The sequence below is a fragment of the Schistocerca gregaria genome, chromosome 9 (assembly GCF_023897955.1).
Source record: "Schistocerca gregaria isolate iqSchGreg1 chromosome 9, iqSchGreg1.2, whole genome shotgun sequence".
Lineage (NCBI taxonomy): Eukaryota > Metazoa > Arthropoda > Insecta > Orthoptera > Acrididae > Schistocerca > Schistocerca gregaria.
Window position 1 is genome coordinate 250325583 of NC_064928.1, and position 13552 is coordinate 250339134.

At 46.9% G+C, this 13552-nt stretch overlaps 1 protein-coding gene across 1 annotated transcript in view; it reads left to right on the top strand.

Annotated features, from left to right (window-relative positions):
- Positions 1-13552, top strand: part of LOC126291604 (uncharacterized) — a 95489-nt gene that overhangs the window by 53841 nt on the left and 28096 nt on the right. Inside the window, exons 6-7 of the mRNA XM_049985140.1 lie at positions 3696-3870; positions 12726-12898. Of these exons, the coding sequence (XP_049841097.1) occupies positions 3696-3870; positions 12726-12898 (348 nt within the window). The remainder of the gene's footprint in view (positions 1-3695; positions 3871-12725; positions 12899-13552) is intronic.

Here is a 13552-nt window from a genome sequence, read left to right on the forward strand (position 1 = left end):
ACAGTTGTGGATACATCATTTTCAGATTGCTTAATTTCAATAAGGACTTTCGGAATACTAATTAAAAAATGAAACAGCTGAATTTTTTTAAACAGTGCTATACTGTGCTTTGACAGTTATCTGAAAAATAGACGTAAACCAACTGTTTATTGATCAAAGAACTCATCATGGAAATATTTTAGCTCAGAACTACCCCCAGGGTTCAATCCTTGCTCCATTGTTTTTTTTTTCCTCTATATCAATAACATTTACTTTGTGTATAGAGATGGCTATTATATTATGTATACAAAGTATAAAAGGTCACTGCATTGGGAGAGATGCCATTTGCACTCGGATGATTCACATGAAAAGGTTTCCGATGTGACTGTTGCTGCACGATTGGAATTAACAGATTTTGACTGCGGAATAGTAGTTGGAGCTAGACACATAGGATATTCCATTTTGGAAATTGTTAAGGAACTCGATATTCCGAGATCCACAGTGTCAAGCGTGTGCCAAGGATCCCAAATTTCATTGATTGCCTCTCACCACGGACACCGCAGTGGCCGGTGGCTTTTACTTAACGAACGAGAACAGCGGCGTTTGCCTAGAGTTTCCAGTGCTAAGAGACAAGCAACTCTGTTTAAAATAACAGCAGAGATCAATGTCGGATGTAGATCGAACGTATCCATTAGCACATCGCGGCGAAATTTGGCGTCAGTGAGCTATGGCAGCAGAAGATCGACGCGAGTGCCTTTGCTAACATCGCTACATCGCATGCAGCCACCTCTCCTGGGCTCGTGAGCATATCGGTTGGACTCTGGAAAACGGTGGCCTCGTCAAACGAGTCCCGATTTTAGTCGGTAAGAGCTGATAGTGGAGTTTGAGTGTGGCGCAGGCACCACGAAGGGATGGACACGTCAACAAGGAACAATGCAAGATGATGGTGGTTCCATAATGGTGTGGGATGTGTTTACATGTAATGGACTGGATACTCACGTCCAACTGAACGCTCATTGGCAGGAAGTGGTTGTGTGCAGCCACTTGGAGACCACTTGCAGCCATTGATGACAATGAGCCATGAGACAGGGCCACAAAAGAATGGGGTAGAACGGTCGAGCAGTTTCTCTTGAGCCACGTATTCCTGTAGTCGGTGCTAACCGATGCTCGAGGTGATGTAGAGGGCGGCACTGCTGGACAGTGGATGACGGGAAACGAGTGATTTGGAGCGATGAAACGCGGCAAACCAGTGGAAGGGTTTGGGTTTGGTGAATGCCTAGGGAACGTCACCTGCCATCATGTGTATTGCCAACAGTGATGCACGGAGGAGGAGGCGTTATGATTCTGGAAGGTGTTTTCCGTGGTTAGGGTGTGATCTTCTAACTGCGCTTAAGGAAACGCCAAAGGCGGAAGGACACGAACACATGTTACGGCGTTAGGTACTGCATAAAGAAGAGGAACATCCTGTAGATGGTGAATGTTTGTATCAGTACCACAACGAAACCTCTCGTAGAGAAGCATCTCTGAGGCAATTTTCTGTGGACAATAACACCTCTGAAATAGATCTACCAGAGTCCCAACCTGAACTCAAGGGAACATCTCTGGGATGAGTCGGAACATCGATTTGGCTCCAGACCCCAGTGCCCAACTACACTACATCCTCTGGTTTCTCATCTTCACGAAAAATGGGCTGCCATCCCTCCACGGACATTTAGACACCTCGCCGGAAGCGTCCCTAACAGACATCAAGCATTCATAAAGGCGAAGCGTGTGAACACCACACATTAATGTCCACTAATAGGTGTTCTCCCGTTCTGATACATTTTTTCAGATATTTTGAGTGATACTCACATTAATTTGCAGACGAGAGAGAAAGAAAAAAAAAGGTAGCTCATGAAAGTCGTGTAAAGCGGTCAAGACGTCGCCAATATAGTGTGTGACTGGATTGAAGAGTTCCTAGGTAACAGAACGCAGCATGTCATTCTCAATGGAGCGCAGTCTTCCGAAGTAAGAGTGACTTCAGGTGTGCCGCAGGGGAGTGTCGTAGGACCGTTCCTATTCACAATATACACTACTGACTATTGAAGTTGCTACAGCACGAAGATGACGTGCTACAGACGCGAAATTTAACCGACAGTAAGAAGATGCTGTGATATGCAAATGATTAGGTTTTGAGAGCATTCACACACGGTTGGTGCCGGTGGCGATATCTACAACGTGCTGACACGAGGAAAGTTTCCAACCGATTTCTCATACACAAACAGCAGTGGACCGATGTTGCCTGGTGAAACGTTGTTGTGATGCCTCGTGTAAGGAGGAGAAAAGCTTACCATCACGTTTCCGAATTGTTAAAGGTCAGATTGTAGCCTATCGCGATTGTGGTTTATCGTATCGCGACTTAGCTACTCGCGTTGGTCGAGATCCAATGACTGTTAGCAGAACATGGCATCGGTGGGTTCAGGAAGGTAACACGGAACGCCGCGCTGGATCCCAACGGCCTCGTATCACTAGCAGTCGAGATGACAGGCATCTTATCTGTATGGCTGTAACGGATCGTACAGCCACGTCTCGATCCCTGAGTCAACAGATGGGGACGTTCGCAAGACGCCAACCATCTGCACGAACAGTTCGACAACATTTGCAGCAGCTCGGAGACCATGGTTGCGGCTACGCTTCACAGGAGTGCCTGCGATGGTGTACTCAACGACGAACCTGGGTGCACGAATGGCAAAACGTCATTTTTTTCGGATGAATCCAGATTCTGTTTACAGCATCGTGATGATCGCATCCGTGTTTGGCGACATCGCCTTCAACGCAGATTGGAAGCGTGTATTCGTCATCGCCAAAGCGGCGTATTACCCGGCGTGATGGTATGGGGTGCCATTGGTTACACGTCTCGGTCACCTCTTGTTCACATTGACGGCACTCTGAACAGTGGACGTTACATTTGAGATGTGTTACGACCCGTGGCTCTACTCTTCATTCGATCCCTGCGAAACCCTATATTTTAGCAGGATAATGCACGACCGCATGTTGCAGGTCCTGTACAGGCCTTTCTGGATACAGAACTTGTTCGACTGCTGCTGTGGCCACACATTCTCAAGATCTCTCACCAATTGAAAACGTCTGGTCAATGGTGGCCGAGCAACTGGCTCGTCACAATACGCCAGTCACTACTCTTGATGAACTGTGGTGTCGTGTTGAAGCTGCATGGGCAGCTGTACCTGTACATGCCTTCCAAGCTCTGTTTGACTCAATGCCGAGGCATATCAAGGCCGTTATTAAGGCCAGAGGTGATTGTTGTGGTTACTAATTACTCAGGATCTATGCACCCAAATTGTGTGAAAATGTAATGACATGTCAGTACTAGTATAATATATTTGTCCAATGAATACCCATTTATCATCTGCATTTCTTCTTGGTGTAGGAATTTTAATGGCTAGCAGTGTAGTTGTTCAGGGTCGTCAGCAACGGTCCGTAATACTTGTATGAGTGTTTGCAGTGTATCTGCGCTATGGAATAACTGTTAAGACAAAAACTGGAAACCGAGTTAATTAGCATTAAAGTTAACCAATGAGGTCGTTGCGCCAAAAAGTTCCAGCGGAATGTATGCCACCTTTGCTTGCTGCCAAAGGCGCTATTGCGAAGACTGGTGCTTCCCGGTGGGTGTGGCGTGTGACCGGCGGCCAGGTGACACGCCTGGGTGTGTTCCGCAGGCGACGCTGCTGTACCTCGTGCCTCCCATGGTGCTGTTCCTGGCCGGCCACCCGGCCGTCAAGAAGAGCCACCTGGAGACCGTGCGGCGCGCCGTCTCGTCCGCCGCCCCGGTGGGGGAGAAGGACATCGCCCGGTTCTTCGAGAGGGCGCCCGCCAGCCTCAAGTTCTTCCAAAGTGAGCCACCAGCTACTCTACGATATCTCTAGTTACTCGCGTATGAACTTCGCTTGTAACCTGCAGGTGACACGATGCACGCTGCGATACACACTGATCAGCCAGAAGATTACCACCTCCAGCCTAATAGCCGGTATGTCCACCTCGGCCACGGATAACAGCGGCGAAGCGTCGAGGCATCGAAGCAAAGGGGCCTTGGTAGGCCGCTGGGCGGATTTGCACCACATCTCCACGTACACAGGTCACCTGATTCCCGTAAATTCCGGGTAGGGGATCAATCAGCTCTGATGCCACGTCCAACCACATCCCAGACATGCTCGATGGGGTTCAGATACAGCTACTTGTGGGACCAACACATCCATTGGATCTCGTGACTGTGTTTCTCGAATCACCCCATCACATTCCTCGTCTTGTTATGCGGTGCATTATTTTGCTGAAAAATTCCACTGCACACTGGCACACGCACGGCTGCAGAGGCCCATCTTTAGGAGTGTTCGGTGCACCCTGTGTCCAGACACACTTGTGTTCACCCAGCATTAATGTCTGATGTTAGTACCGCCGCAGTTCGCCGCCTATCCCGTTTCACCAATCTGCCCAGCCTACGATGTCTGACATCCTTCACGGTGGGTGACCACACAATGCTACAGCGTCTGGATGTAGTTTCTTCTCGGTTTCGCCACGTGTTAAAGACACACAACCCAGCACTTCTCGAACATCCGGCAAGTGGCACAGTTTCAGCAACCCTAGTGCCAAACAGCCGGACACAATCTGCCCTTGGTAAAACTCAAATGCATCACACGCCTTGCCCCTTCTACATGCGGGCAGCATCCTCAGTGCTACTACATTAACAGAGCGTGTGTCTGGTTAGCAATGATTCCTCTCAGGATTAAGCTGCTATTGCCTGTACGGGTTTATATCAAATGGCTCTCAGCACTATGGGACTTAACATCTGAGGTCATCAGTCCCCTAGAACTTAGAACTACTTAAACCTAACTAACCTAAGAACATCACACACATCCATGGCTGAGGCAGGATTCGAACCTGCCACCGAAGCGGTCGCGCGGTCCCAGACTGAAGCGCCTAGAGCCGCTCGGCCACACGGTCGACCGGGCTTGTATCCATGGTAGGTCGGCGGTCGTAATGTTCTGGCTGGTCAGTGTGATTCTACTGAACTCGCCGCTCCCTCTATACATCCAATATCGATTTCGACCCCTCCTATTCCTTAACAAATACTTCATACGAAAACTACATGCACACTGTGACCTAAAATTCAAGGTCATGAAATCTGGTTCTGATGTAAAGTAACAGAAACTTTTGACCACTATATGAAATTGCTAGAAATTATCCGTCTCTTTCATTATCGATCTTTTTCTAACAAAACACGCAGATAACCTTAAGCGTAAACTTCCGCAGTCGTTGTCATTCTCAATAAAAGTTTTCAGTGTACGTGACCGCAATGTCAATATACAGGCTATCCATAAACACCGTACAAAGAGAAACACTGCTTAGAATAAAGTCAAATTTGAACAGTATGTTATTGACCCAGGGGAAACGTCATCGAACAAAAAAACATTTTACGAAAATTTTATCAATAGACGGCCCTATAAGCGTCTTAACGTAAATGGGGTCGGCTATGATTGGCAGATGAATGGCAGTACAACGGCTATGTACAACACCCTCAGTGGCATTCTAGCGAGAAGGAAGTACTTTTCTGGGCGGTATCACTAACCTGGTGTCTTGCTGCTTCAGTAAGTCCAAAAATGCTTCAAATGGCTCTGAGCACTACGGGACTTAACAGCTGAGGTCATCAGTCCACTAGAACCTAACTAACCTAAGGACATCACACACATCGATGCCCGAGGCAGGATTCGAACCAGCGATCGCGCGGTTCCAGACTGAAGCGCCTAGAACCGCTCGGCCACCCCGGCCGGCGCCTTCGGTAAGCCCCTCGTCGCACAGTAGTAGCGCTCAGTCGCCAGGTTCCCTGTAGGTGGTGATCCTGCTGAACTGGAGTGTTTGAGGATGCCTGTTGTCAATTGTCAACAACGTTTGCACTATACTTGTTTTAAGACAGAAATTGATTTGTCACACACGTCACAGAATCAGCATTTGCAATAAGTTGGCTCTGGAGTGCGCCGTTATATTCGACCCTTTACACAGTTTAACACCGATTTCTGACTTGACATCATGATAGGCACTGCCCACGACACGTGCCGTTCTGATAACTAATAACTTCACTTTCTAGCTTGTTTAACTGCTGAAATATGTAGTCGCTACCGTTCTTTTAGAGCGGCCCCGGTTACTCGACCGTGCTTTTTTAGTGGCTCGTCGCGACCAACCCGCTCTGTCTTCCCGAAGAGAGAGACACCTCCCCCCCTTTCTCCATCAGCCAACAAGGACATTTCTCTCGTTTCAGCCAATGGGCGTTGGGCGTTCAGATCGCTATTGCTAGGCGGATCTGACGTCACGTTTGCGGACATTGTGACGGACGTTGGTCTGGGAACACTGTCTCAGATTTTAAGATCCTACTCCCGAATTGTCGGATCTTGTCTCTAATAAGGTTGCACAACATTGCCTCCTATGATTTCATCTGTAATGCCCATTGCTGACGCTTAGTTGATAAATGTTCATGTAGCCTGGCTGCTATTGAGCATTTCTGATCGCATAAATGTGTATAATACTTGGCTTAAACACGTGACGGGAATGTAGGTATGCATTACATATGCAGAATGAGATTTTCACTCTGCAGTGGAGTGTGCGCTGATATGAAACTTCCTGGCAAATTAAAACTGTGTGCCGGACCGAGACTCGAACTCGGGACCTTTGCCTTTCGCGGGCAGCTGCTCTACCAACTGAGCTACCCAAGCACGACTCACGGCCCCGCCTCACAGCTTTATTTCCGCCAGTACCTCGCGTCCTACCTTCCAAACTTAACAGAACCTCTCCTGCGAACCTTGCAGAACTAGCACTCCTGAAAGAAAGGATATTGTGGAGACATGGGTTAGCCACAGCCTGGGGGATCTTTCCAGAATGAGATTTTTCACTCTGCAGCGGAGTGTGCGCTGGTATGAAATTTACTGGCAGATTAAAACTGTGTGCTAGTTCTGCAAGGTCCGCAGGAGAGCTTCTGTAAAGTTTGGAAGGTAGGACGCGAGGTACTGGCGGAAATAAAGCTGTGAGGACGGGCCGTGAGTCGTGCTTGGGTAGCTCAGTTGGTAGAGCAGCTGCCCGCGAAAGGCAAAGGTCCCGAGTTCGAGTCTCGGTCCGGCACACAGTTTTAATCTGTCAGGAGTTCGCATTACATATGGTTTGAGTTACCTTATTACGACATCCGTACTGTTTGATGTCCGTGACTACTGAAGTTCGGCAGTCACCAGTTGTGACAACGTTAGTTAGGTAAGCCAATCCACTAGGGCTAGGTGGTACCACATTGGTTCGGAAAGATCGGTTTTTAATTGTCCTCAAGTCAAAAACCGGATAAAGAGCAAACTGACTTCGCTTTGTAGTTGTCGTGTAGCCAAAAACCACATGAAAACCAAAGTGACATGGGTTTCTAATCGCCATGAGACTGGAGCAAGACGTGCTCAACATGATGTGCAGTGTTTTCTGCCACAAGTTGAAATCCAGGTACAGCACGTTCCACAACAGAGCGGAGTGTGTCGGAGGTCACAGTGAGGACGCGTTGCACAGAGCATGCCTTCGATTCGGCTGCGTTCGTAATGAGAGCACTGAACACAACGTCTTTCATATAACCCCGCAGCCAGAAGAGCCACGGATGAAGATCAGAAGGTCTGGACGGCCAGGCTTTGGGGAAATGACGGCTGATAGTTCCAGCATCACCGAGCTGCCGCTGCGGCAGCCGCTTCACTGGTTACGCAGTGTGAGGAGGAGCGCCATCTTGCATAAAAATGATCATACTCACATGTGCAATGGAATGACGCCGGTGCACTAAAGACTGCCACAGCTGTCATCAGTGACGGGACCCGCAGGACTCATCTTTTGGAAAAAAACACCGTCCTGCTACAAATGATGGCGTCAACCCGCACACCTTTGCAGAATGAAAGTGGTACCAGTCGGTAGATGTGCGTGCGGATTTTCCGTTGCCCGAACTCTGCAATTCTGCATAATGACATGTCCTTGGACGTGGAAGTGGGCTTCGTCTGTCGACACGATGTTCCATTGCCATGAACTGGCCACTTCCATGCGAACAAGAAATTCCAGAACGAACGTTTCTCTTTCGCAGGAACCAACGGCTGAACGTGGGAGACTTCGTGTGGACAGCAATGCAGGATGTTTCACAGGACTGTGTGCACAGTGGTCGTAGGCATGTCCAACGTTTGGACAATTTCCAATGAGCTGCCTGTTTGCACACCTCCGCTCGACCCCTCCTGTAATTCAGTGCCCACATCTTCCATAGACGTCGAACGGAACTGCTTCCCTCCCTCCGCCATACGGCATTTGACAAGAGCCTGTCTTTATCGAATTTTGTAATCATTTTCTCCAAACCCTTAGAAGATGTCGGACAATGCCTTTTTTCGTACACCTGAGTGTCCGGAAGTTCTACAGAGCTACTGGCGTACAGTAACCGTTCTCGTAAAACAGCTTTACCAGCAACAAGCGATCCTTCATGGTGGCAGCCATGTAGGGTGTCTCGAACGCAAACTGAGGAACAGCCATCCTCTACGCTTACAGCGCCATCCGCTGGATATATTTTCGTTTTTTATTTTTTCTCGTGACGTTTCCGCAATCGTCGATAATATGCTGTTCTAATTTGACGTTATTCGGAGCAGTGGTCCTCCTCCTACGGCGTCTTGAAACTGGAACTTTAATTATGAACACCCTGTATAAAATTCTCTGACGTCGTTTTTTCTCTGCGTCGATTTCCACAAACAAGTCACAAACCTTCCGACCTGTCAGTATAGACTAACCGTTGCGCGTCCACGCAACTACACTTCGACACCTGACCTCCAGCCCGGGGCAATAGCTGATATGTTGCCCAGGTAAAAACAAGCATTAATGGACGTACCAACCAACCCAAAAAACGCACGACTTGTAACAATAATAATTATGAGTCTGTAAATGTCGTAAATACTGGTGTAATGTTGTTCAGTACACCGTCCTCAATCGCTAGTAGAAATACCTGCACTTATTATAAGTTACACTGTGTACTGAGAATACCGTCACATATACTGAAAAATTTTACTGACAAGATCAGTCAGTCTACATCGCAACCGCTTGTAATTTTTCCGATAGTTAGTTTCTGTTATAGAAACACCATGTTCACACCAATATGAAACTCCCATGGTTATGTTTGAAACTAGTTACGTGAAGCTGCCCGTATATGCTTTGGGTCGCCATACACGAGCGGCGGGTCGCAGCGTTATTGATGCAATCGGTCACTCGTTTGCCAAACTGTTCGAACCAGTGTTGGCTGGCTGCGTCGAGAATTTCTGTTACGGGAAATGAATTGCTTTGTTTAGCAGCAATCGTAGTTAATCTCCGTACAGTTGCAAAAAATAAGTTTATAAAAAACGGAAATTTTAATTTATTTAACTCGTTTTGAAAAACTCTTCTTGGGAACTCTTAGCTATTTTACAGAACATGCAGGGTGAAGAAAAAGTACCGCACTTGGCGGTCGGCATGCGAGCCTCATCCCAATTCGAGACGAAAGTGTATCTAGCAAAACCTAGTGTCGTCAGTAGGTTTAATAGAAATATGATTCAACTAACGAGGCTTGGCAACACTGTAACTTCGCTTGAGCTAAGAACAGGTAACATGAATTATGCGATGCCTCGGAGCTGCTCCATAATCTCCGTGAGACGAGGCAGTGCCTTGGGTAACGGACATGCACGCTCGCCGATATTCGAGTCGCGCTCACGCGAAACTTTTTTTCTTCAATTAAAGCATCAAACTGTAACCAATTTAGTGCACCAAATGCGGCATCTTCTGTATTTATTTCTGTTACTATTACCTTCATTTAAACATTAAAACATAATATAAACTTCTTACAAACGTAAACGACCACTTTTCTTTCCTCCATGAGACTAGCGAAGCCAATAGAAAATAATAGTGGGTACAGTAAAATCGTCTGTATCCACTGAGGTAGAAGAAACACAACATGTCGGCTACACTAAACATTATGTTGTGCACACTGTAGGCACACTGTATACTTGACGTACACTCTTATCTTCACAGAGCTGATACCAAGCACGTACGAACAACTATCATATTAGAGAAGATGTTCAAAGGGATCACCTTACAATCCCAAACAATTCGCCACTCGCTGGATCATTCTTTGTTGCATCTAACAAGGGAACCTCCCCATCGCACCCTCCTCAGTTTTAGTTATAAGTTGGCATAGTGGATAGGCCTTGAAGAACTGAACACAGATCAATCGAGAAAACAGGAAGAAGTTGTGTGGAACTATGAAAAAAATAAGCAAAATATACAAACTGAGTAGTCCATGCGTAAGATAAGCAACATCGAGGACGATGTGAGCTCAGTAGCGCCGTGGTCCCGTGGTTAGCGTGAGCAGCTGCGGTCCGAGTGGTCCTTGGTTCAAGTTTTCCCTCGACCGAAAAGCGTACTTTCTTTTTTCGCAAAGTTATGATATGTCCGTTCGTACATTGACGTCTCTGTTCACTGTAATAAGTTTAGTGTCTGTGGTTTGAGACCGCAACGCAAGACCGAGCGATTAGTAGACGAAATGACGTGCCTCTCCAATGGGAACCGAAAACGTTTGATCGCAAGGTCATAGGTCAACCGATTCGTTCACAGGAAAACACGTCTGATATATTCTACACGACACTGGTGACGGCATGTGCGTCACATGACAGGAATATGTTGTCGACCCACCTAGCTTGTACACTTGGCGAATGTGTAAAAAGATTCTTCTACCTTGCCCGATTTAGGTTTTCTTGTAGAAGTGATAATCACTCCCAAAAAAGTGATGAAAACATAAGAGTTTGTCACATAAACTACAACAAATGAATGCAACAGTTTGACAGTCACACAGTTTTCCCTGTGCTCTGTCGAAACATATGTTTTGTTTCGATGTTTGTTTAGGTGTAGTGTCCCCATACTACGGCGCAGTTACCTCGTATCGGACGGACAGATAATAATTGCCTGAAAAAAAAATAAACTTTTCACTTGAGGGTAGACTTGAACCAAGGACTTTTCCGTCTGCAGCTGCTCACGCTAACCACGGGACCACGGCGCTACTGACCACACACCATCCCGATGCCTTCTATCTTGCTCATGGACTACGCAGTTTGTGTATTTTGCTTATTTTTTCATAGTTCCACACAACTTCTTCCTGTTTTCTCGACTGATCTGTGTTCAGTTTTTCAAGGCCTATCCATTGTGCCAACTGATAACCAAATCTGAGGGGGGGGGGGGGGGGGTGCGATGGGGAGGTTCCCTTGTAAGCAACATACCTGCGTCCGCCATTGCTGAGGCGGCATGCACGCGAGCTATTAGGTCGAGTACATCCACGGATGGAGTACAATAAACCTGATATAAGAACGTAGGCTTCCGCGGCCGGCGTCACAGTGATTAAAATTCTTCTGGGTATTATGCAGCGTCATTGCTAAAAACTAACAACAATAATAAACTAAAACCGACGTTTCGGCCGAATTGCGACGGCCTTCCTCAGGGCACGACTGCTTTCGCATGGGGATAGGCGCTTCTATTTATTACTGACTACCGATGTCTGACGTCACTGTCGTAAAACTTTTAATTGGCCCTCTAATACGATTGGCTAGTCATGACGTAAGGGAAGATGGAAGGAAAGAGGCTATTCGTGGATGTCCATGCCGTCAACGATTGGTCTCTGTTGATGTCAGGCTGCTTAATAATTTAGATCGCCTCCCGTATTTTGCTTTCTCGCATCCACGATTTTTTCTCCAATACTGGGGCTTCCTGGAACGTGATAGGTTGTCCACAGCCACGGCGGTGTTCCGATTTATTATGTTGTTGTAATAGTACATAGCGTTCGTATTGTGCTACTCGTAAGCTGACAGGTCTCCCTGTTTCTCCTATGTCGACAACTCCGCACTCACACCGTAGTCCGTAAACACCTGCAGTCTTAAGGTTGTTGACTACATCCTTGGTGGACCCTATCATTTCGTGGATCCTGTGACTGCTTCGAAAAATCGGTTTGAAATCTCGTCGGCGGAGGACGTTGCCTACACGTTCACTGACGCCTCTTACATATGGTAAGCGTACCAGTGGAAACATCTAGAGAAACAAGGCGCAGCCGCAGCTACACACCATTGCTAACCCGCCGGGCAGCCATACTGCAAGCAGGAATCGCATGCCTGAGATTTCAATACAATCAACGATCACTGACCGATCACTGCGACTTGCTCATACATGTGCGACCTGCAAAGCGATCGGTCGGAGCGAATGACTCCTGCTAGCAGGGTTCACAAGGACAGCAATCGGATTTTTGTAATTTTTTATGTTTATTATACGTTAAGTTCGGAGCTCAAATACTAATATCCGAAAGCAGTTCGACGCAGCTCTCAAAAATTCTCGAGAAAATTGACTTTGAAGTTTCCCGGCCACTTTAATAGCGGAATATGAGTCCGATTTTCTTTTATTTATTTATTTATTTTGTAAAAATCGACAGCTCATGTATTTTGTTGACAGTTATTCTTTCTGTTGCCTAATTTAAGGATCTATATCTACATAATTAGGGTTTATTCAATGTTTAACTGCACGCTCGCGTGTAAGTGTGTGTGTGCTTGTGTGTGTGTGTGTGTTTGTTCCTTAGAGTTGTGAAGTTTCAATAATATTTCACGAAATGGTTTTACTGTGTAAGTGAGGCTCACGCAATCCCTCATTTTTAACAGCTTACGGTATGACGGAAACTTCACCGACCACGATTCTGCCGGACAGAGACGTCGAGAGCTATGCCACAGTAGGCAAACCAGTACCAAACACTTTGATCAAAGTCGTAAGTACTGACACCTCTGAAGTTCTCGGACCCAACCAACCTGGAGAAATTGTTGTGAAGGGGCCACAGGTACGTTACAGACATGAAACAGAATACCCTATAAAATGATTAGAGCTAAGTTGTCAATAACAATATAGAGTTTTTAAAACAGGTGTGAAACATGTTTATGAAGTAAAAGAGTAAAACAAGGCAATTCAAAATGAATATGGCGATTACAAACGGCTACAAATACACTCCTGGAAATTGAAATAAAAATACCGTGAATTCATTGTCCCAGGAAGGGGAAACTTTATTGACACATTCCTGGGGTCAGATACATCACATGATCACACTGACAGAACCACAGGCACATAGACACAGGCAACAGAGCATGCACAATGTCGGCACTAGTACAGTGTATATCCACCTTTCGCAGCAATGCAGGCTGCTATTCTCCCATGGAGACGATCGTAGAGATGCTGGATGTAGTCCTGTGGAACGGCTTGCCATGCCATTTCCACCTGGCGCCTCAGTTGGACCAGCGTTCGTGCTGGACGTGCAGACCGCGTGAGACGACGCTTCATCCAATCCCAAACATGCTCAATGGGGGACAGATCCGGAGACCTTGCTGGCCAGGGTAGTTGACTTACACCTTCTAGAGCACGTTGGGTGGCACGGGATACATGCGGACGTGCATTGTCCTGTTGGAACAGCAAGTTCCCTTGCCGGTCTAGGAATGGTAGA